Source organism: Pyxicephalus adspersus, chromosome 9 (genome assembly GCF_032062135.1).
Source record: "Pyxicephalus adspersus chromosome 9, UCB_Pads_2.0, whole genome shotgun sequence".
NCBI classification, from domain to species: domain Eukaryota; kingdom Metazoa; phylum Chordata; class Amphibia; order Anura; family Pyxicephalidae; genus Pyxicephalus; species Pyxicephalus adspersus.
In genome coordinates, this window is record NC_092866.1 from 62,376,537 (window position 1) to 62,397,765 (window position 21,229).

Below are 21,229 nucleotides of genomic sequence, written 5' to 3' on the forward strand. Positions count from 1 at the left end.
AACTCTGACCCTACAGATAACACAAACCCCAACTGTCACCTTAATGATGACCCTAACCCCCAACTCTGACCCTACAGATAACACAAACCCCAACTCTAACACTAAGGTTGCAACTAACCCCATCTTTGACCCTAATGATAACACTAACCCCCAGCTCTGACCCTACAGAAAACACTAATCCCAACTGTGACCTTAATGATGACCCTAATGCCCAATTCTCACCCTACATATAACACCAACCCCAACTCTTATTCCAAAGATAACTCAAACCCCCAATTTGGACCTCACAGATAACATCACACCCCAACTCTAACCCTAAAGATGAAACTAATCCTATCTCCCACCCTAAAGATAACACCAACCCCCAACTCTACAGATAACATCACACCTCAACTCTGACCTTTAAGATAATACAAACCCCAACTCTGACCCTAAAGGTGGCACTAACCCCAACTGGAACCCCAAAGATAACCCCAACTCTAACCCTAAGGATGAAACTAACTCCATCTCTGACCCCAAAGATAACACTAACCCCAACTCTTACCCCAAAGATAACACCAACCCCCAATTCTAACCCTAAGGATAAAACTAACTCCATCTCTGACCCTAAAGATTACACCAACCCATCACTCTAACCCTACAGGTACCTTCACACCCCAAATCTGACCCTAAAGATGAAGCTAATTCATACTTGAACTCCATCCTAGATGTTATCCCTAATTTTCACCCAAATACTAACCTGAACTCTACCCCAACCATTTTGCTATTGATATGAGCATTTTGTCTAATGTCTTTACTCGTAGTGTTGGCGCAGTTTACATGGAGTGCACATTGGCCCCCATCAGCTCTCTGTAACTTCTCCTCATTTCCTGTATCAGCACACGCCAATAAATGTGATAAATGGCACCAAATGCAATCATATTCAGGGGCAGGAATCAGTTTGGATTTCCTGGTCTCATCCTCTATGGATGGAGCTGGGCACGTCGTGTTCTTGTGTTGTGTCAATGTTATTTTTTTCTGCTGGCTGAAGAGTCCTCGGGTCGCTGGGAAAGTGTGACAACGAAGAATCAGAATTTCCACCTGCCGGTCGCGGGAAGACTTTATTTTTATGTCCTCTGAAGCAACAGAGAGAGATTCACATGTACAGTCAGAGATTCACAGAAGGTGGTGAAACAATACTGAGTATTATGTTACCTTTTGTATTGTCTCATCACAATGCAATTAGAAATAGAAAATAATGTGGCTTCTATTATAATGTGCCTGGACATTAGCTAGTGGGGCTCATCATTGGTCTGCTGCAGGCAGAAAGAAGCATTTCCTCAGTCTCTCCTTCCCCAATGATCAGATTGCAACAAGGTTAGAAGCTGCTGCAGAGGCGGATATGTGTCAGACATTTGCAGACACAGCCAAGAATCAACATGATGGTGTCATCCCTGAGCCAGCAACTCAGTCCAAGTAATAAATGATGAGCCTGGATGATGCCCAAACAAAGAAAGTGCCGTCATTGTGCAGAAAAAGCAGATGAAGCTATTGTTGGGGGGAGGGGGGAGTTACTGTGATCTCTATGAGGAGTAATAAATGCCTGGAAGTGTTACACCGACACATAACTTGGCACGTATGAACATTACATTGGAATATATTTTTGATGACAGGTCCACTTTAGTACATTGTGAACACGCCGTTCCCTTAATCAAAGGCAGCGCCTGCCAGCCGGTGTCCTCTTCTCATTGATAACATCTGCTGAGGATTTTGTGATTTGCTGATCCCGGCCGCTCCATGTTTTCTTTGTGTATAGAGAACGGCATGTCATCGGTGATTCTGGAAGGAGGAATGTATTTTTAGGAATGAGTAATCCCGTCTGCCCAGCGCCGCTGAGGAAATGGTTTTGACTCCGGCTGACAAATTCATTTTTTTATTGTTATGATGATGGCAAATATTGCTTATTTAAAGGATCGCTCCGCTCTTTACATATATTTCCAGTGTAGGTGTGCTCTGCTGGGATGAAAAAGGAAGTCTGGAGGTGACAGGTCCTCTTTATATTCTCCATAGCATTAAATGAATGAGAATGAATGAAAGCTCCTCCAGGCTTCAGCAGAGGGTGGGCAGAGCTGGGAACTAAAGGATATCCATACCAGCATGAAAACTAATACCTGGGAGTTATGGGGGTCCTTGCCCAACCCATCATAATGGGCACAGCCAGTGTACAGACCTGGGAACCTAATGCAGGGGTAGTGAGAACCCTCATAATGGGCACAGCAGGTGTACAAACCTAGGAACGTTGCACAGGCATGCTGGGTACAGCTTATAATAGGCACAACAGGTGTGCACACCTGGAACTCAACATAAGGATGGCAAGAGTTCCTTATATTGGGCACAACAGGTGTGCACACCTGGAACTCAACATAAGGATGGCAAGAGTTCCTTATATTGGGCACAACAGGTGTGCAGAGTTCCTTATATTGGGCACAACAGGTGTGCACACCTGGAACTCAACATAAGGATGGCAAGAGTTCCTTATATTGGGCACAACAGGTGTGCACATCTGGAACTCAACATAAGGATGGCAAAAGTTCCTTATATTGGGCACAACAGGTGTGTACACCTAAGAACTCAGCACAAGGATGGTGAGGGCCACTCATAATGGGCACAGAAGATATGTAGACTTGGTAACTCAGCACAAGGATGGTGAGGACTATTTATATTGGGCACAACAGGTGTGCACACCTGGGAACTCAGCACAAGGCGGGTGAGGACCATTTATAATATGCACAACAGGTGTAGATACCTGGGAACCCAGTGTAGGGTTTTTGGAGATCTCTCATATTAGGTACAACAGGTGTGCACACCTGGGAACTCAGCACAAGATTGGTGAGGACCATTTATATTGGGCACAACAGGTGTGCACACCCGGGAACTCAGCACAAGGCGGGTGAGGACCATTTATAATATGCACAACAGGTGTACATACCTGGGAACCCAGTGTAGGGTTTTTGGAGATCTCTCATATTAGGCACAACAGGCGTGCACACCTGGGAGCACAAGGTTGGTGAGGGCCACTCATGATAGGCACAGTAGGTGTGCAGACCTGTTTTGTAATATTGACCGAAGTACTAGCAGAAACCACCAGTTTTTAAATCATCAATTATAACCTGATAATATCAGATCATATTTTTTCATTCCTATTCTAAAACCTAAGTATAATAGACTGATGTCAAAAATCAATTTATAAAAACCATTACTTTAATCATGTATACAGATTGTGAAATGCACATACTATTTAACCTTTTCTGTCTATTGTTTGCAATGACACTTGCTGCCAATTCCAAGCTGTCAGAGATGAGGACAGGTGGTTTATAAACACTGTTCAGATGAGATGAGAGTAATACAAAGTAATATTGTTACTTTTGCATCTCCCATGTTTCGTTTTCTTGCCAGATGGAAGCTCATTCCTTTTATCTTCAGATGAATTAAACACAGAAATCGATTTACTAAAGGAATTTAGCTTGTTTGATTTGCAAACAGAGCTATCTCAATTAGGTTAAAGAATGTGGTGTAACCAATCATATGCAAAGAATTTCAATGGTTGAAGTCAGCTGAGCAAAATGAATTTTCCCTTAGGTGTGTAAAAAAGTTCACTGACAGCAGCTGTCAAATGTGGAGACGCATGTTCTTTAACAACCAGAACTCGAGTGCTGGAGTGCGAATGTTCAAGTGGCTGGCAGGTTGAAAGGAAGGTGTGACCCTGGCCTAAGTGTGGCATTATAAAACACAATGTACAGACTGGGTTGTTAGAAATCTCTCATAATGGGCACAACAGGTGTGATGACCCAGGGTTGCTTGGCACACCTCATAATCGGCACAGCTGGTGTGCACACCTGGGAGCTTAATCTAGGGTGGGTGGGAATCCCTCATACCGGGCACCACAGGTGTACAAATCCAAAAACTCAGCACAGACATGCCGGGCACACCTCATAATGGGCACAGCAGGTGTGCACACCTGGAAACCCAGTGTAGGGTTGTTGGGGACCTTTCATAATGGGCACAACAGGTGTGCAGACCCAGGAACTCAGCACAGGGATGCCAGGCACACCTCATAATAGGCACAGCAGGTGTGCAGACCTGGGAACCCTATACAAGCTTGGTGGGAGTCCTTCATATCGGGCACAGCATGTGTATAGACCTGGGGACCCAAGACAGGCATTGCAGGAACCCCCCATAATGGGCACAGCAGCTGTGCACACCTGGGAATTCAACACAAGGACGGCAAGGTTTCCCATATTGGGCACAGCAGGTGTGCAGACCCTGGAAACTCTGTCCAGGCATATTGAGATCCTCCTATAACGGGCACAGCAGGTATGCAGACCCTGGAAACTCTGTCCAGGCATATTGAGATCCTCCTATAAGGGGCACAGCAGGTATGCAGACCCTGGAAACTCTGTCCAGGCATATTGAGATCCTCATATAATGGGTACAGTAGGTGTGCAGACCTGGGAACGCAACACATGGATTGTGGGAACCCATTGTAATAGGCACAGAAGATGTACAAACCCTGGAACCTGGCACGTGGTTGTTGGTGCTGCCCCTTGCATGCCAAGTATAGACTACATATTTATTGTCTGCCATTTACCCCCGGACTTTCGGTTGACAGGTGACATATTGGGTTGAGCCGGGCACTGTCTGGGTGTCTGGGTTTTATTTTAATTTCTAACTCCAGAAATTTTTACTGCTGTCTGAGGACTTGGGGGATGGGGGGGGTCACCTTTTTTCCCACCCCAGTGCAAAAGCTGGGGTCACAGAAATAGCTGACAGATGTTGTAACCTTTCCCTGCCGTATCTGAAACATTTTTTGGCATGGCGTACACAATAATGACAGGTTTGCTATAAAACAGTGGACTTACGTAAACATTCTACATCATGGTGCAGAGTGATATGAAGCGTCGTGTGAGCCCGCACCTCCCTGGGGTCTTATCACGCTCACTGACAGCATTTTGTGGGGTGCCTCCGGTATCAGGGATGATGTAACAACACAAAAATGTCATGGCCGACCCCTTTACCTCATCCAACCATTGTACTGATGATGTCTAATGTCAAAGATTAATGAGCACAACACCCAGCTATGTTTTAACAGGCCTGGAATTCCGGGCGGCGCTGAGTACACAGGATGGGGGTGCAAGCAGTGCTTCCAACTCTCATTCAAAGGTGACTCCGGTCCAATCCAAAAAATTGGCACAGACATGTAATCCGGAAACATTCTTCCTGACATTATATAGCATTATATATAACCAATACATTTATATTGGGGAGAGAGGGGTCCCTTTAATGGCTTGATGCCCCTATCATAGTCCAAGGCTAATATGGTGGGAGACTAATTCACCTACCTGTAAGTTTTTGGAATGTGGTTGGAAACCTGGAGATGACCCCTTCAAACCTATAGGTGGAAGCAGCAGTGGAAATAGGGAGGGGTAAGTGTGTCACGGCTCAGGGCCCCTAACTTTGTGCCATGGATGCACCACAGTGGCTCCAAGTCAGTTCAGCAGGGGGTCCCTAACTCAGTTGTGCACATGGGCCCCTTGTTGGCTATGGGGGAAGTATGTAAGTGTAGTGAGTAACTCTTCCAAACATACCCTCTGTGAATCTCCCCGGAGTCTTTCATCTTTTTCAATAATGGATTTAATGATCTGGGACAAGTGGGAACTAAGCTTTTTCTGTTTCTGAAGTCTCCAATAGAAAACAATGATGGTTGGAAATCCAAGGTTGGAGAAACTTACATGTTTGACTTTACTCATCCTGATAAAGTGTGGAAGTCAAAAGTTCAGCAAAATTTCTTTGCTGTCTCTGTGTCTACTTTGTCCGAATTTCCTGTCCAGGTGTCACCAGAGGAATAGTAACATGACAGATCTTCTATAGAGCTTTTCTACATTCAATTTATTTCATATGACGTTGAGTCCATCATAGAGAAAAGTCTTCCTTTGTTCTAACGTTACCGTCTGTTTTTTTTATTCCAGTGCTTAATCATTGGTGGAGGCCCATGTGGACTACGGACGGCTATTGAGTTGGCCTGTTTAGGAGCCAAAGTGGTTGTGGTGGAGAAAAGAGACACCTTCTCTCGAAACAACGTCCTGCACCTCTGGCCCTACACCATCCACGACCTCCGATGTCTCGGGGCAAAGAAGTTTTATGGCAAGTTCTGCGCTGGAGCCATCGATCATATAAGTAAGTGTCATGGAAAAGGTGGGGAAGGTCTAATAAAGTGGATTTAGTATCAAATATCTTTTATTCATGTCAGGTTCATACTAAGTATTGGGTAGGTTTATTACCTTCAGGTACAATATATGACCAATTGGGGACACCTGGCCTTCACACCCAAATGAGATTTTAGGACTTCAAAACCATGGCCACTTATATGGAGTTGGTCCCTCCATGCACTCCTCTTGGGAAGGCTTCTCAAGGGATGTTAGGTGTCTGGGTTTTATTTATGAGGTCAGGTTCTGATGTTCGATGAGAAGACCTTAGTTGGCAAGGTCATTCTAATTCCTCCCAAATATGTTCAGTTGGGTTGATGTCAGGGCTCTGTGCAGGCCACCCAAGTCCTTCCACACCAACCTGGTCACACCATGTCTTTATGGAGCTGGCTTTGTACACAGGAGCCTAGTCATGCTTGAACTGAAAGGTCCTTCCCCAAATGGTGACCACGATGCTGAAAAAGCACAAATGAAGTACAAAGTACCTAATGAGCAATGCATATCAGCTTAACAATAATCAAGACATTACCCCTTCAAAGGAGTAAGAGTACCTAAGCCTTAAAGAGACCCTGTCCTGTAATGAATATGCAGGAAAGAAACCTGTAAAAATGGCTAAACACTTATCTTTCCTGCTGTCAATCACTCAACATTGCTGTGTTGCAGAAAGTTGTTCCCCAGAGTACACTGGTAAAACCAACACTTCTAGGAGTGTCAGGCTCCATGGTGTCCCACGGATCTCAGTGGTTCTGACCACCAAGTTAATATTGTATCCTATATCGATGTGAGGTTACAGTACAAGTGCCCGAAGACCATAGAGCTTAACACTCTAAGAAGATTCGATTTCCCAGTGAACTATTTTGGACCAATGCAGCAGAGCATTGAATAACATGAATGGTTTTTCCCTTTTTTTTTACAAGACAGAGTCTATTTAAGGCTAATTTGTTGGAGTTGAGCTTTAATAACAATCCCAATGTCTAATAATGGCTTATAGATCCCTATGTAGGTTTATGAAGGTCAAAGTGGTAACTTCTGACGGTGCCTGGTTGATGTCTTTGCAGGTATTTGGCAGCTGCAGCTCATGTTGTTTAAGATTGCTCTCCTGCACGGTATAGAGATCCATGTCAATGTGGAGTTTGTCAAACTCCTGGAGCCACCGGAGGATCAAGAGAACCAAAGTAGGTGTTTGTTTTATCTTTATTCCTTATTGTGGGGTAGAATAGAATGAACCTAAAATTTACTGGGATCCCTTCAAAAAAATCTGCCCTCCAGCCTCCCCTTAATTCAATCTGTCCTTCAGCCTTCCCTTCAATACAACTGCCTTCCAGCCTTCCCTTCAATAAATCTGCCCTCTGGCCTCCCCTTTTTCAATCTGTCCTCCAGGTTTCCCTTCATTCACTCTGCCCTTTGGCCTCCTCTTCCTTTAACTTGCCCCAACCTCCCTATAATTAAATTAGCCCTCCCACCTTCCCTTCATTCATTCTCCCCTCCAGCCTCCGATCATGAAATCTGCCCATCAACCTCCCCTTCATTCAGTCTGCTCCAGCCTTCCCTATTCTCAATCTTTCCTCCAGCCTTCCTTGCATTCAATCTTTCCTCCAGCCTGCCCTTCATTTAATGTTCCCCCCATCCTTCCATCATTCAATCTGCCCTCCGGCCTCCCCTTTATTGAATCTGCCCTCCAGCCTCCCCTTCATTCAATCTTTCCTTTAGCCTCCCCTTATTCAATCTTCCCTCCATCCTTCCATCATTCAATCTGCCCTCCGGCCTCTCCTTTATTGAATCTGCCCTCCAGCCTCCCCTTCATTCAATCTTTCCTCCAGCCTCCCCTTCATTCAATCTTCCCTCCGTCCTTCCATCATTCAATCTTTCCTCCAGCCTCCCCTTCATTCAATCTTCCCCCCATCCTTACATCATTTAATCTGCCCTCCAGGCTCCCCTTCATTTAATTTTTCCTCCTGCCTTCCCATTTTTCATTCTGCCCTCCGACCTCCCCTTCCCTAAACTGAATGCCCATGTTAATGATGGGGGGAGGATCCAGTGGCGGCAAAATAGAAGCAGATGAAACTTCAGCTTTCTACCCATAGATGTCACCCGCAGCAAGTTATGACATTGGACAATTTTTACTGTAAAACCTCCACCCCGTCAGCGTTAGACTCGACCCCCCTGGCACCGGTTGGTGGATTCCCCCATCTTATCATAGCTGCCAATGCGTGCCCGGATAAACATGGCGATTAATCCACCGTCTGCTTGCTGTTTACGGGATAATTTTAGCCGGCATGGCGGTGTCGCATTTCATAATGATCACAAAGTGATGACAAATTGGAATTTTGGAAGATTCTGCAACCCAAAAGAATGAAAATGAGAGCGGGCACTGGAGACTGGCATAAATCATAAGCTGTTAAGTCGGCAATGGGCCGGTGTCGGGTGAAGGAGTTCTGCTACAGACATCTCTGTTCACCCGGGTGACGCAGCTCGGCGATTTGGAAACTCTTCACGGCTTGTTGTTGTGTTAGGAATGGCGCGCATGCTAATCTGCATAGCATTGCATTGCATAGCATAGAGTTGTTCTTAAAGAAGACCCTAAAAGTAAGGATGAATTTGTGGGTGAATGGAGGTTGGTGTGAATGTAGTTTAGGGTGAGTTTCTAACTAATTATTATGAGACTCATCGTCTGATTGACTGAACATATATTACAACTTTCCTTTTACAGAAGTCGGTTGGAGGGCGGAGTACCTGCCTCAGGATCACCCCTTATCGGACTATGAATTCGATGTGATTGTTGGGGCAGATGGACGAAGGAATACGCTGGAAGGTATTTTAGTTATAGATTGTGTCACATCCCAAATGGTTTATATTTGGGACAAGCACTTACCCATCCCTGGCCAACCCTAGGGTCAAACACTTACCCAACCCTGGCCTGCCCTAAGGGTAATAACTTACCCCAACCTGACTTACTCCAGAGACAAGCACTTACCTAACCCTGGCTAACACTATGGACAGGCACATATTCAACCCTGGTATACCCTAAGGGCAAGTACTTACCCAACCCTGGTTACATAAGAGGCTAGCACCTACCCAACCTTGACATACACTAAGGGCAAGCACTTACTAAACCCTGGCTTACACTAGAAGCAATTACTTAGCCCACTCTGGCTTACACTAGGGGAAAGCACATACCCAACCCTGACCTACGACTAATGGCGAGAACTTACCCATCCTGGCCTACCCACCGGGTAAACACTTACTCAACCCTGGCTTATAGTAGGGGCAACCACTTATCAAACTGGGGCTTGCACAACTGGTAAGGACTTACACAAGCCTTGCCTACCCTAGGGGCAAGCACCGATATAAACTCTTACCCAGCCCTGGCTGATACTATGGGCAGGCACATACTCAACCCTGACCTACCCTAATGGCAAGAACTTACCCAACCTTGGCTTACACTTGTGGCAAGCAATTATCCATCCTGGCCTACCCAGAAGGTAAACACTTTCTCAACTCTGGCTCACAGTAGGGGCAATCACTTATCCAACTTGAGCTTGCACAACAGGTAAGGACTTACCTAAGCCTGGCCTACCCTAGGGGAAAGCACAGAGACAAGCACTTACCCAGCCCTGGCTTATACTAGTGGCAAGCACTAGTCCATCCTGGCTTTTCCACAGGGCAATCACTTACTCAACCCTGGCTTACAGTACAGGCAAGCACTTATCCAACTGGGGCTTGCACAACAGGTAAGGACTAACCTAAGGCTGGCCTACCCTAGGGGCAAGCACCTACCCAACCCTGGTTGATACTATGGGCAGGCACTTACCCAACTCCAGCTGCTAACCCTAGCATACACTAAGGATAAGCACTTAACCAAGCCTGGCCCACCCTAGGGGCAAGCATTTACTCAACCCTGGCTTGAATTATGGGGCCACAAATACCTAAACCTGGCCTACCCGAAGGGCAAGAACTTACCCAAACCTTGCCAATACCTGGTTAAGCACTTATCCAACCCTGGTTTAAACTAGGGGCAACCACTTTCCCAACCCTTGGCCCACCCAGGGGCAAGCACTCCATTACCAATAAGAGTACTATTCATCTGACTGCCCCCATGTAAATAAATTCTCAGCATCAAGCCTATAACTTAGAGAATGAATTACATTTTAAATCCAGACAATCCCCCGCATTATACATAATTCATCCCTCACAATTCCTATATAAAGACAGAATTATTTTTATTTTTAGAATTTGTCACTAATTTTACCCTCGGATATTTCGGTTGCCATTGTTATATTTAATCCCCGTCTTGTCCCGTATAGTCACAGCTTCACCTGGAGATGATCCTCCACCCAGCCAATGCTCCTTCTAATACCTGCGCCTGGTTATTCCTGCGCTTCCCCTCCCCGCACGATGCTAATTATTTCCTAATTGTCTCAATAGAATCGATTTGTCTGAGAATAGCTTAGCAGCAACTAATGATGAGTCAGGGATCTGACTACTCTGCTCTGGAATCGGCACAATGCACAAAGGGCAGAAATTGTATTGTTTGCAGCAAAAATAGCATCAAATCTGTTATATTCAGTGCAACGTGCTCAGGATATCTGACTTGTGAGGTCCTAAATTCCCTAACATTCCAGATCCCTGCACCCCTGCCATGCTGCTAATTGGGGCCCTGGTGAAAGTAAGAGCCACGGGCAATGGCCAGTTTGTCCTACCCTGGTTGCATGTTTCCATGCTTTGTGTTAAAGCAGCCTGTTTGCTACATTTGGGCATCCAACACGTTACACGGATATGTGCCATAATGCATGGTATGGGTGTTGCAGTTCCCTGCATTGCATTGTATTTTACAGTGTATTAGGGTGGCTGCAATGCCCTGCCATGCACTGTAGAAGCCTGGGCCCCATGGGCCCCATGCTTCCCTTGCAGCTCAGACTCCGCTGTGACTTTGTTGTCACCCTTGGCAGACCGGTGACACCGCAGTTCTTTCAAAGGTTACATCGTTATTTACCGAGGTGTTTCCTGGGTGGTAGATTGTATTGGGTGTATCCAGCCAGCACTATGAATGAAGCAGACGCAGGTGATCACATGACACAACGCAAACATCAGCCAATAAAAAATGAGTTTTGCACGAGACTCCCTAAAGGCCCTCATTTGTCATCCAAGTTTTCCTTTTAATGACAAGTTTGCAGCTTTTAAAAGGCGTCATTAGATTTACAGTCTATGTGATCATTTATAGAGAGCTTGTATTATATTTAGAATGTGTATGATAGATGTAGCTTTTATTAAAAGGGTTTAGTTATATATAAATAGCGGTTAATCCTGACAAAAGTTAAGTAAGCTGCTGATTTCCTGTAGTGAGCTGTCAGTGTTGCATTGAAATCTCATGTTATTATCCCAACATAGGTTCTGCTAACTAAAGAAATTCCTCCTCATGTTATGGTTGTGGTCTGTACACCTAACATGCTTCCTGTACTAGTGACAACCTACTTCTTAATACCCAAAGTAGTATGGATGAGCGTTGTCACCCTTTACCCTTTTGATAAGAAGTTTTGCAGGTGAAAAAAAAAGATTAGGTTCAGAAAAGTCTGAAAAAAATGAATGCAGCTGTGATATTTAGGAGCTGCAATTTGTTACATTTTTTTCAAGCCCTGATGAAGCCCTTTAGAGCCCCGAAACGTGTTGGATATTCTAATTAACTGTATCTGAGCTCTAAAACAAGTCTGGCTTGAAAATTTCTACAATTCTGATAAGCAATAAAACCTAGTAGATGTCTAAGCCCGTCTTACCTGAAATTTTAAATATTTTAGCAGGAGTTTTGTCCCTATTAAGGGATTTGCTCCTTGGCCAGTGATGGAGGATTATCAGAGGTGCCCCTGTCTGTGGTACGTGTCACTTACATTACAACTGGTCTGAACCAGAGCCCCCTGCATGGGGTGAGAAGCTGGCACCCCTAGTGGCCACTGGATTATTTTGCTGCAAGGTTTCACCAGGGCAAGGCCTTCAGGTTCCTCCCAGCAGCCTTTGGTGCAGGAACAGCCGACTAGGCGGATTCGAGGCAGACTGAGGTCTTGGTCTTGAACGGGCCAATGTTAGGGCAGGCACCAGGCAAAAAGTGAAGTTGTGGGCAGGCCAAGGTCAGAGCAGGCAGGATGCGGAGTTGACAACAGACCAGCTTCAAAATCCAGAAAATCAGACAGGACAACCGCTGAGCATGCGCATACGGCATGTGCGCATATTGCCTTGTGCATGGTAGTGTGCTCACAGCTGATGATGGCGGATGCACAGCCAGAGCAGTAACAATTCCTAACAATGGCAGTAATTCTGTTTTATTAATATTGCCCTATGACTTGATCCAATGCATACAAATGTCACACAGGGGCCCTTTAAACATTCACACTTTTTTCCCCTGCAGGATTTCGAAGGAAAGAATTCCGGGGAAAACTCGCCATCGCCATCACGGCCAACTTTATCAACAGAAACACAACGGCAGAAGCCAAAGTAGAGGAGATTAGCGGCGTGGCCTTTATCTTCAATCAGAAATTCTTCCAGGACTTGAAGGAAGAAACAGGTTGGTCCTCATTCTAGCAGGTTGTCAGTAAACAGCGGCATACACGACATGAGAAAGCTGCTGCTCCGGGTCACTCACTTTGTTTTCAGGGGTGACGAATAGTTCAGGAGGAAATCAGCCTGACATAAATAGAGCTTACCTGACACGCTGCGGAATGAATGCCAGCGGTGTGTGCAGATTGAATCTCATACCTGCTGTAACATGTTAATATTATTTTCAGCCTTCTTTTAAAGGGCCACATTCAGGCACTTCCTGTTACAGGGTGACAACATTACACTCTTGTCTCCCAGTTTTACTTTAGAGTTGTCAGCCCCTCTCATGAGCACCCCCTAGTGGAAACTACAGCTGCAGCAAATAAGAAAGTGTAAGCTGCATATCCAAATTAAAAAAAAAAATTAAATTTTATGGAGGTCCCTTTATCCGGAAAAGTAACGTCATTGCATCGTATGGTGGCTTAGTGGTTAGCACTCTGTTTTTTGCAGCAATAGTTTATTATTAATATTATTATTATTACACAGTATTATTATAGCGCCATCATATTACGCAGCGCTGTACAAAGTCGATAGTCATGTCACTAACTGTCCCTCAAAGGAGCTCACAATCTAGTGTCCCTACCATAGTCATATGTCATTAAAGTAGTCTAAGGTCAATTCTGAGGGGAAGCCAATTACCCTTACTGCATGTTTTTGGGACGTGGGAGGAAACCGGAGTACCCGGAGGAAACCCACGCAGACACGGGAAGAACCTGCAAAATCCATGCAGTTCCAGGTTCGAATCTCGGCCAGGACACTTAGCTGCATAGAGCTTGCAGGTTCTCCCCGTCTTTGTGTGGGTTTCCTCTGGGTACTCCGGTTTCCTCCCAAACCCCAAAAACATGCAGTTAGGTTTATTGCCCCCCATCCAAAAAATGACCTTAGACTGTATCATAGACAATTGACTATGGTAGGGACCTTAGACTGTGAGCTCCTTTGAGGGACAGCTAGTGACATGACTATGGACTTTGTACAGCGCTGCGTAATTTGTTGGCGCTATAAAAAAAAAACTGTAATAATAATCATCAAGGGCCCACCCACACACTGGAACCTCATAGAAAACAGTGCCACCTACAGGGAAGCTGAGGAATACTTGCTGCCCTCCCAGACAATTTGAGCAATTACTCTTTGCATTTTGAAGGGGGGAGGGGGGGGGGTTGTATAGATATATTAAATTTTATTGGTCCTGGTGAAGATTGCTGCTAAGACAGAAATGATGGTAAATTAAGGAAATTGTCCTGGTGACACCAATCTCTGATTACCCCTTACTTCCTGTTAAGTCTTTAGGACAGGAGGTGGACTAAGTCATTCTTCCCCTATCCTCCCTCCTTAAACCTTGTTGTGTCTTGTGGGCAGTGTATCAGTGTGTTTTATCTCTTATTACTTGTAAAATAAACACCGAGGAGGCTTTTCCAAGAATCGGAGCTCTAGAAAACATCACTGGCTGCTTTTCCTGGACAATAAACTTCTTTTTTATCTCTTTTCTGCTGCCAGGGATCGACCTCGAGAACATTGTGTATTACAAGGATAGCACGCATTACTTCGTCATGACTGCAAAAAAGCAGAGCCTGCTGGACAAGGGGGTCATCCTGAACGTAGGTGGATTATATTTCATCATTCCTTGCACTTTGATTGTTCTTAAGGAATTTTGGTAACCTTTCCAATTTGGGGCAAAAAAAATCAAAGCCCCTCCTTCAAATCTGCCATTAAAATACCCGGTGTTGGCGGTGTGCAGGCAGTGATGTCAGTGATCCATCACCCTCAACTGACCCCATGCAATGCATCATGGGAGGGGATAACATGTTCCCTTATACCTGGGAGCACTGTATATTTTTGGGATACACTGGATATATTTTGCATTGGTGATACAAAACAAAGGGGCTCTGAGGAGCTATAAAATATCAAAGATTTACTTACTGTCACTTTGCACCAAATAGGGTTACAGTTTCCCTTTAAGGCATGCCAAAGTGGCCTCACAGTCAGCATTTTTTTCATACCAATTCAGCATGTCCTAAGTGAAAATTCAGATTCATGCTTTTAAATGGAATTACAATGTTTGTAGGTTACTCAGAAACACTGAAAGTGTGCTAAACTTCTCCTTCCTGCTTAAAAGGAGACGTTTTCAAGGGGAAATATATGAGATATTGACGTACGGTCATCCCTCGGTTCCTTAAAATTAAATCCCTGGAACAACTATGCATATGAGGAAGTCTGCATACAAGTTCTTGGTCATTGAAGCCAGGCAACTTGTGGTGGTGACCCCAATATGGATCATCCAGAGGGGATCTGTGCTGCCATATGCAAGCTGCCATTACTGAACAAATATTAGAATATTAGCAACCTGGCTGTCATGTTGATCCAGCAGCTTCGGATCTTTCACTGATCTGAAGCAAGTTTGCAGAGGACGGGTCCCCTGTCTTCGTTGTTGCTGCCTGTTGGTTCCAGATTGGGGCTAAAACCAGAAACAGCCAGGCACCATCATTTCCAGGTTGGCAATGGTACTTTAGAGAAGGAAGAATAGGAAAGTCAGATGAAAGAATCATCCACAATGGAGTCATTATGATAAATATTATATGTAGAGTTCCTTATTCTTTAGAAACCGATGGGAAACTTTAAAAGGAACAAAGGGGAAGGAACAGGTCCTCTTTAACGTGAAAAAGGAAGAGGTACTCTTTAAAGGGAAAGGAACAGGTCCTCTTTAATAAACAGAACTCACACTCCTGATCAAGTAGATTCTTCTTATTTTTTATTTAAACCTGTGACCCCATTGAATAGATAAAAACTCACTTCCTGTGCTGGTGTCACCATATTTTTCTACAGGATTACGCTGATGCCGAGATGCTGCTTGGTGCTGAAAATGTGGACCAGGACAGCCTGCAGTCCTATGCCCGGGAAGCCGCAGACTTCGCCACCAATTACCAGCTGCCATCTTTAGATTTCGCCATCAATCATTATGAGCAACCGGACGTGGCTATGTTTGACTTTACCTCCATGTACGCCTCGGAAAACGCCGCCCTGATCAGGGAACGGCACGGACACCACCTGCTGGTGGCGCTGGTTGGAGACAGTTTATTGGAGGTGGGTCCCCTGGTGGCTTCTCGCTGTAATTGTCATTGTGAACTGGGATGCCATTGCACACAATGAATTCAACCTGTACAAAACCTTTCTGGTACTCAATAAGCGGTGAGCTGTCCTTTGTTTCCTGTGGTCCCACCAAGGTTGGGCCTCTCCAAAACTTGACAACATATTGTAACAACCCCATCAGAAAATCAATGGTTTAATCTATTGGGTCAAGAACAGATATCATTTATTTCAAGAGAGTGCCCTGTTAAAAGAAATCGCCCGTGGACCCATAAAGAAAGTTAGCAGACAGTCTGTTGTGTTGTTGGAGAGATTTCCACTTTTTACCGAAGGGTTGGCTTTTTAGAGAGACTGCTATGGTATTACCGAGTTACGTCAAAATCATAGTCATATTATTTTACAGGATATTTCATTCTAAAGAGAGTGCCATATTGATGCAAAGATTTACAAATCAGAGAGACTGCCATGTTACACAGGCTGTCACATTGGGGAGAGTGCTATGCTATGTTGGAGAGACTGCCATGTTGGCACAGGGACATAAGACATAGAAAAGAGACAGCATAAAAGGCCATGTCGTCTGTAGGGAGACTTCCATGTTGATACAGAGATTGACAAATAAGTGAGATTGCCATATTACACAGGCTGTCACATTGATGAGAGTGCTAAGCTATGTTGGGTAGGCTACTATATTGGCACAGAGACATAAAAACATAGAAGAGAGACAACATAAAATAACGTGGTCTCTAGGGAGTCAGAGAGACTGCCAAGCTGTTGAGGAGACTGTCGGATCAGAGAGAGTGCTATGGTGATATAGTTTCTGTCACTTCAATAAAAATCAAAATTTCACATTAGAGAGACTGCTATGTTAGACAGCTACGGTTTTTCAGAGATTTTACATCACTCCCAAAGGCTCTGCTTGTATGAGACATCACAAGTTACATGACAAGACCTGAGAAGACTTTTTCAGACCCAAAAAAGAGTTTCTCAGATGCCTACTGGCTCTTTATATAAGACAAAGACATCCAGAGTCATATTGGTATCTACTATACCCTTGAAACTCAGCGAGATGCCAAGGAGATCAATGAAAAAGAAATGGTCAGATCTGTTGTGTTCTACCTGATCAGTTACACTGCCATGAGAATGGGAGATCCGGGAGATCTTCTGGTAGCTCCAGGCACACTGAGTAATCGCCCAAACTTTTCTCTAGTGTAATTTATTAGGGGTGAGACTGAAAAGAACATAACACATGTCTGTCTTCCAGCCTTTCTGGCCAATGGGGACCGGTTGTGCCCGAGGATTCCTGGCAGCCTTCGACACGGCTTGGATGGTGAGAAGTTGGGCTCAAGGAACACCACCTCTCGAGGTCCTCGCTGAAAGGTAGGACTTCTCACTTTACTACTATATATGTATGTACTATGTAATATATACTATGAAGAAATTCCTAAAAATAATAAATTCCTGTAAAATAATATTTCCTCAATATTTTAGTCTGTGCGGTTCACCGGAGTAAAATCGGCCCATAACGAGCTAGAGGTTCTCCAATTATGGTTTTGCAGGAGCTGCGATATAATTAGTATAATGTAACCGAGAGGGTGGTTGGGGTGACGTAGCAGTGTTCTAGCTTTACATATCAGCCCGTGTCTTTTTCACAGTAAGGTAGATGAGAGTTTAAATATATATTATGACCAAACGTTGATGGACATCTGACCATCACATCCCTCTCTGAGCTCCCAATTGGACTTCCGTTGTACACTATTGAGATCTTCTCCTTTTGTATATATAAAAGTCTTCACTCTTTTGGGAAGACTTTATAGACTTTTAGATAATATAGTGTTTGTGAGAATTAGTGGCCATTCGTCTTGAAGAGCATTTGTGTGGTCAAGTGATCAGGGGAGGTCACTGATGTAGGAGGAGAAGACCTTACAATGAATGTCCCAATTCATCCTGGGGTTGGTGATAATGTGGTCAGCGTCCAATTCTTCCTAAAGGGGTTCTGCAGAGATAAGGTTAGGGATTTGTGCAGGACACTCAAGTTCCTCCACACCAAACTCCCAATGGAGTTAGGTTTGTCCACAATTTGGAACAGAAAAGGGCCTTCACCAAAGTGCTACCACAAGGTTGGACGAGCACAATTGTCCTCGTCCCCTGGAAGCACTAGAACTCCATGAACTTGGAAATCCACTTACTTTCACCATGATGCATGCGTGACGGTCAGGGGAACAAACTTTTGGCCGCATAGTATTTAGCAATTTGGGTTTCTCATATAAAACCCTCAGGTCTAACTTTCATCAAGGCTGGAGGTTTGTTACTTTTAGCGGGTGAATCTTTTTTCCTCACAGCTAGGAACAAGAAGTGCTGTCAGATCTGTATCTCTGATTTTATCCTCCGCCACTATTTCCCACCCTGGTGGCTGTACGTTATCTGTCTGTTACACATCATGACCTCTCAGGTCTTATCACTCACCATTACCCTAACTACTTCCCCTAAATCGTCATTTTCTCACCCATTCCCTCATCAAAGAATAACTTGCTTTGGTCATAAACTGGAAAATTCCATATATTAGCAAGTCTTAATGAACGAAAATAAACAAAGATTGAGAGTTGCTCTTTTTATGACTTTATGGCGTTGGAGAGATCCAATCACCATGTCCATATTGTAAGGAGTGCTGCAAATTGCAGTCATAATACAACTGATGGTATTTGTTTCAACATTTTCAAGAGATTCCAATGCTGTCACAGCCGACCTCCTTATGAAGCTGCAAGTTTGATGGTTGTTTTCGGGGTCTGTGCCGGTAATCTGGAACATATCCTATAGCACGACAAAGCTATGGTACCATCGTAGCCACTCACCCCTTATCCAGTATTGTTGGAGAAATGACTCTGATGTTGTTTACCATCCTCTCATGAAAACAGTTTTCACTTTGTGTTCCATCAGCTTTTGGAAACTTTAATGTATTTTGTTTTGCCATGTGACACTTAACTCCTATTGACCCCAGTACAAAAATAGCTGGCAATGCTTTTTATAGATCAACATATGGTCATATATTGCAGATCTAAAGATGGTTACACTGCACTTAGTGGAAACATTGTAGCAATTTATTTTCTTCTGATCTGTTTATAAACTCAAAATAGACAATTTTGGCTTGTTACGTTGCATAACACAATGTCCAGTTTGGGATTCCATATTGGAACACATTGAAGTCATTGGATCTGATTTATTAAAGCTCCCCAAGGCTAGAGAAGATACACTTTCATCAGTGAAACTGGGTGATCCAGCAAACCTGGAATTGATTTATTAAAAGTCATCTGCTATTTGTTAGCAAATGTTTTTAATCCTGGACCAGATCCATTCTAGGTTTGCTAGATCACCCAGCTTCACTGATGAAAGTGTATCCTCTCCAGCCTTGGAGAGCTTTAATAAATCAGGCCCATTGCGAGGGAATTATTGTGATTTTTTGAGAGGTAAAGCATAGGTAACTTGGAAGTGATACAATGACACAAACTTACACCTACAAAATTTCCAGGTGGTTATTGCAGATAGGAACAGACAATGTCCCTTCTGCAGTAACTGCTCTTACTTGCCTGATCGACGCCCAGCTGTCAAATTTTGCTGAGCTGCACAATCCTGGCTTCCCTTGCGCATGCCAGGAATGATATCCTGCATGCACCTCCGCAGGAGTTACGCCATCCCAGCATGGCCAATCAAAATGAGGAAATAAAGGAAGATGGTGGTTCTCTGTAATGGAACAGGTATAGGCAAGCCTGGGTTTGGTTCCTCTTGAAGCCTGTAGCCTGAAGCCTGTTACTGTACCTTGACAGTATACTTGCTGATTATGGCACAAACTTACCCGTGTGCAGCCACCCTGCATCAAAGGAAGCCGCCATCTTTGCCACTGGCTTATGGCAAACTTTCAAGAAGATGTCAATCTTTTTTGGCCATTGGATGGCCACTGATGATGTAATTCCTGCACAGATGTCAGATTGTTTCCGGCAGTTGGATCTGAGCATGGCACCAACGTCAAAGAGCCAAGTTCTATATTACATGGCGCATGCACTGTACAGTGTACAGCTGAAACAAAAAGCCCAGGAGCAAGGCATTTAAATTTACATTTCTCCTTAGGTATTCAGCTCTTCCCACTGGTGACTTTCTGTATTCAAAATTTAGGTCCGCTTTAAGAAAAGTATTTGGTGTTACTTTTAAAAAATGGGGATGCTACTAGCTACAAACTTCCAAATCAAAAACAGCTGGCATGTTAATGTGTTAACCTAGTATACTTCATTTAAAAAAATAATTATTCGCACTGCGGCAATGCATTACACATTGTGGTCAGCGAATTGAAACTTTCAGACGAAAATGAAAAGTTTGACTTTAATGTTGAATAGTCTCTTAGCTGGATTTAATCAAAGGCATGGCTTGCTAACATGAGATCATAATTTCTCCTCTAACACTAAAGACGTGTCCTTGATTCATTCCTGACTCACTTGTCTGTGGTCACCGAGTTTAAAAATCATCTGTCAAAAAATAAAACTGGAAAAGGGCAACTTGTAGGTAATTTATGGTGAGTGGTTACATCCCGGCTCGGCAGCAGGGAGAGAAGATTAGACCTCAGGGAATGTTCCGTGAGAGCACAAAGAGATGACATCATGTAAAGTATGGTGTGCTACATATTTACCCTGCAAATCACACAGAAATAGACCAAATGATGGTTTCCCCCCCTCGCCACAGAGCCACATGGCAGTTTTGGCAAGCGGATTCCGAATGAAGGAAATATCTTAAGAGTGATCATTCCCCGGGGAGTTTGTAGACATCTGATGATGTTCCGTCTTTTTTCAGGGAGAGTCTGTATCGCTTGCTACCTCAGACGACACCGGAGAACATCAGCAAAAACTTTGATCAGTACACGATCGACCCTGCAACCCGGTACCCCAACCTCAACTCCAACTGTGTACGGGGCCATCAGGTATGTTCATACAAATGGGAAAAGACAGCTTGATGTTGGTGTCTATAGCTAGAATGTACATTGTGGTGATAACTAGGACTTGTAGCTGGCCATAAGGGTGGGAATGTCATCAATGAATTTCCCAAGAGTCCAACATCTGCACCATTGGTCCAATTTATTAAAGCTTTATTAAAGACTGGAGAAGATAAACCACTATCATACCCATCACCCCGGTTCTCCCATGACAGTCTATCTTCTCTAGTCTTGGAGAACTTTGATAAACCAAGCCCTATATGTACATGTGATTTGACCACTGGTCATCACATCTGCACTATATAGCCAAAATCATGTAGTCACAAATTAGTAGGCTTCCAGTCAAAGT

At 44.2% G+C, this 21,229-nt stretch overlaps 1 protein-coding gene across 9 annotated transcripts in view; it reads left to right on the forward strand.

Moving 5' to 3' along the window:
• The window catches only part of MICAL2 (microtubule associated monooxygenase, calponin and LIM domain containing 2), a 151,118-nt gene that overhangs the window by 45,228 nt on the left and 84,661 nt on the right, over positions 1-21,229 (forward strand). For all 9 annotated transcript variants that reach the window (XM_072422273.1, XM_072422275.1, XM_072422277.1 and 6 more), the window contains exons 3-10: positions 6,006-6,213; positions 7,301-7,417; positions 8,953-9,054; positions 12,640-12,795; positions 14,322-14,422; positions 15,648-15,905; positions 17,170-17,285; positions 20,742-20,868. In XM_072422273.1, coding sequence (XP_072278374.1) covers positions 6,006-6,213; positions 7,301-7,417; positions 8,953-9,054; positions 12,640-12,795; positions 14,322-14,422; positions 15,648-15,905; positions 17,170-17,285; positions 20,742-20,868 — 1,185 coding nt within the window. The remainder of the gene's footprint in view (positions 1-6,005; positions 6,214-7,300; positions 7,418-8,952; positions 9,055-12,639; positions 12,796-14,321; positions 14,423-15,647; positions 15,906-17,169; positions 17,286-20,741; positions 20,869-21,229) is intronic.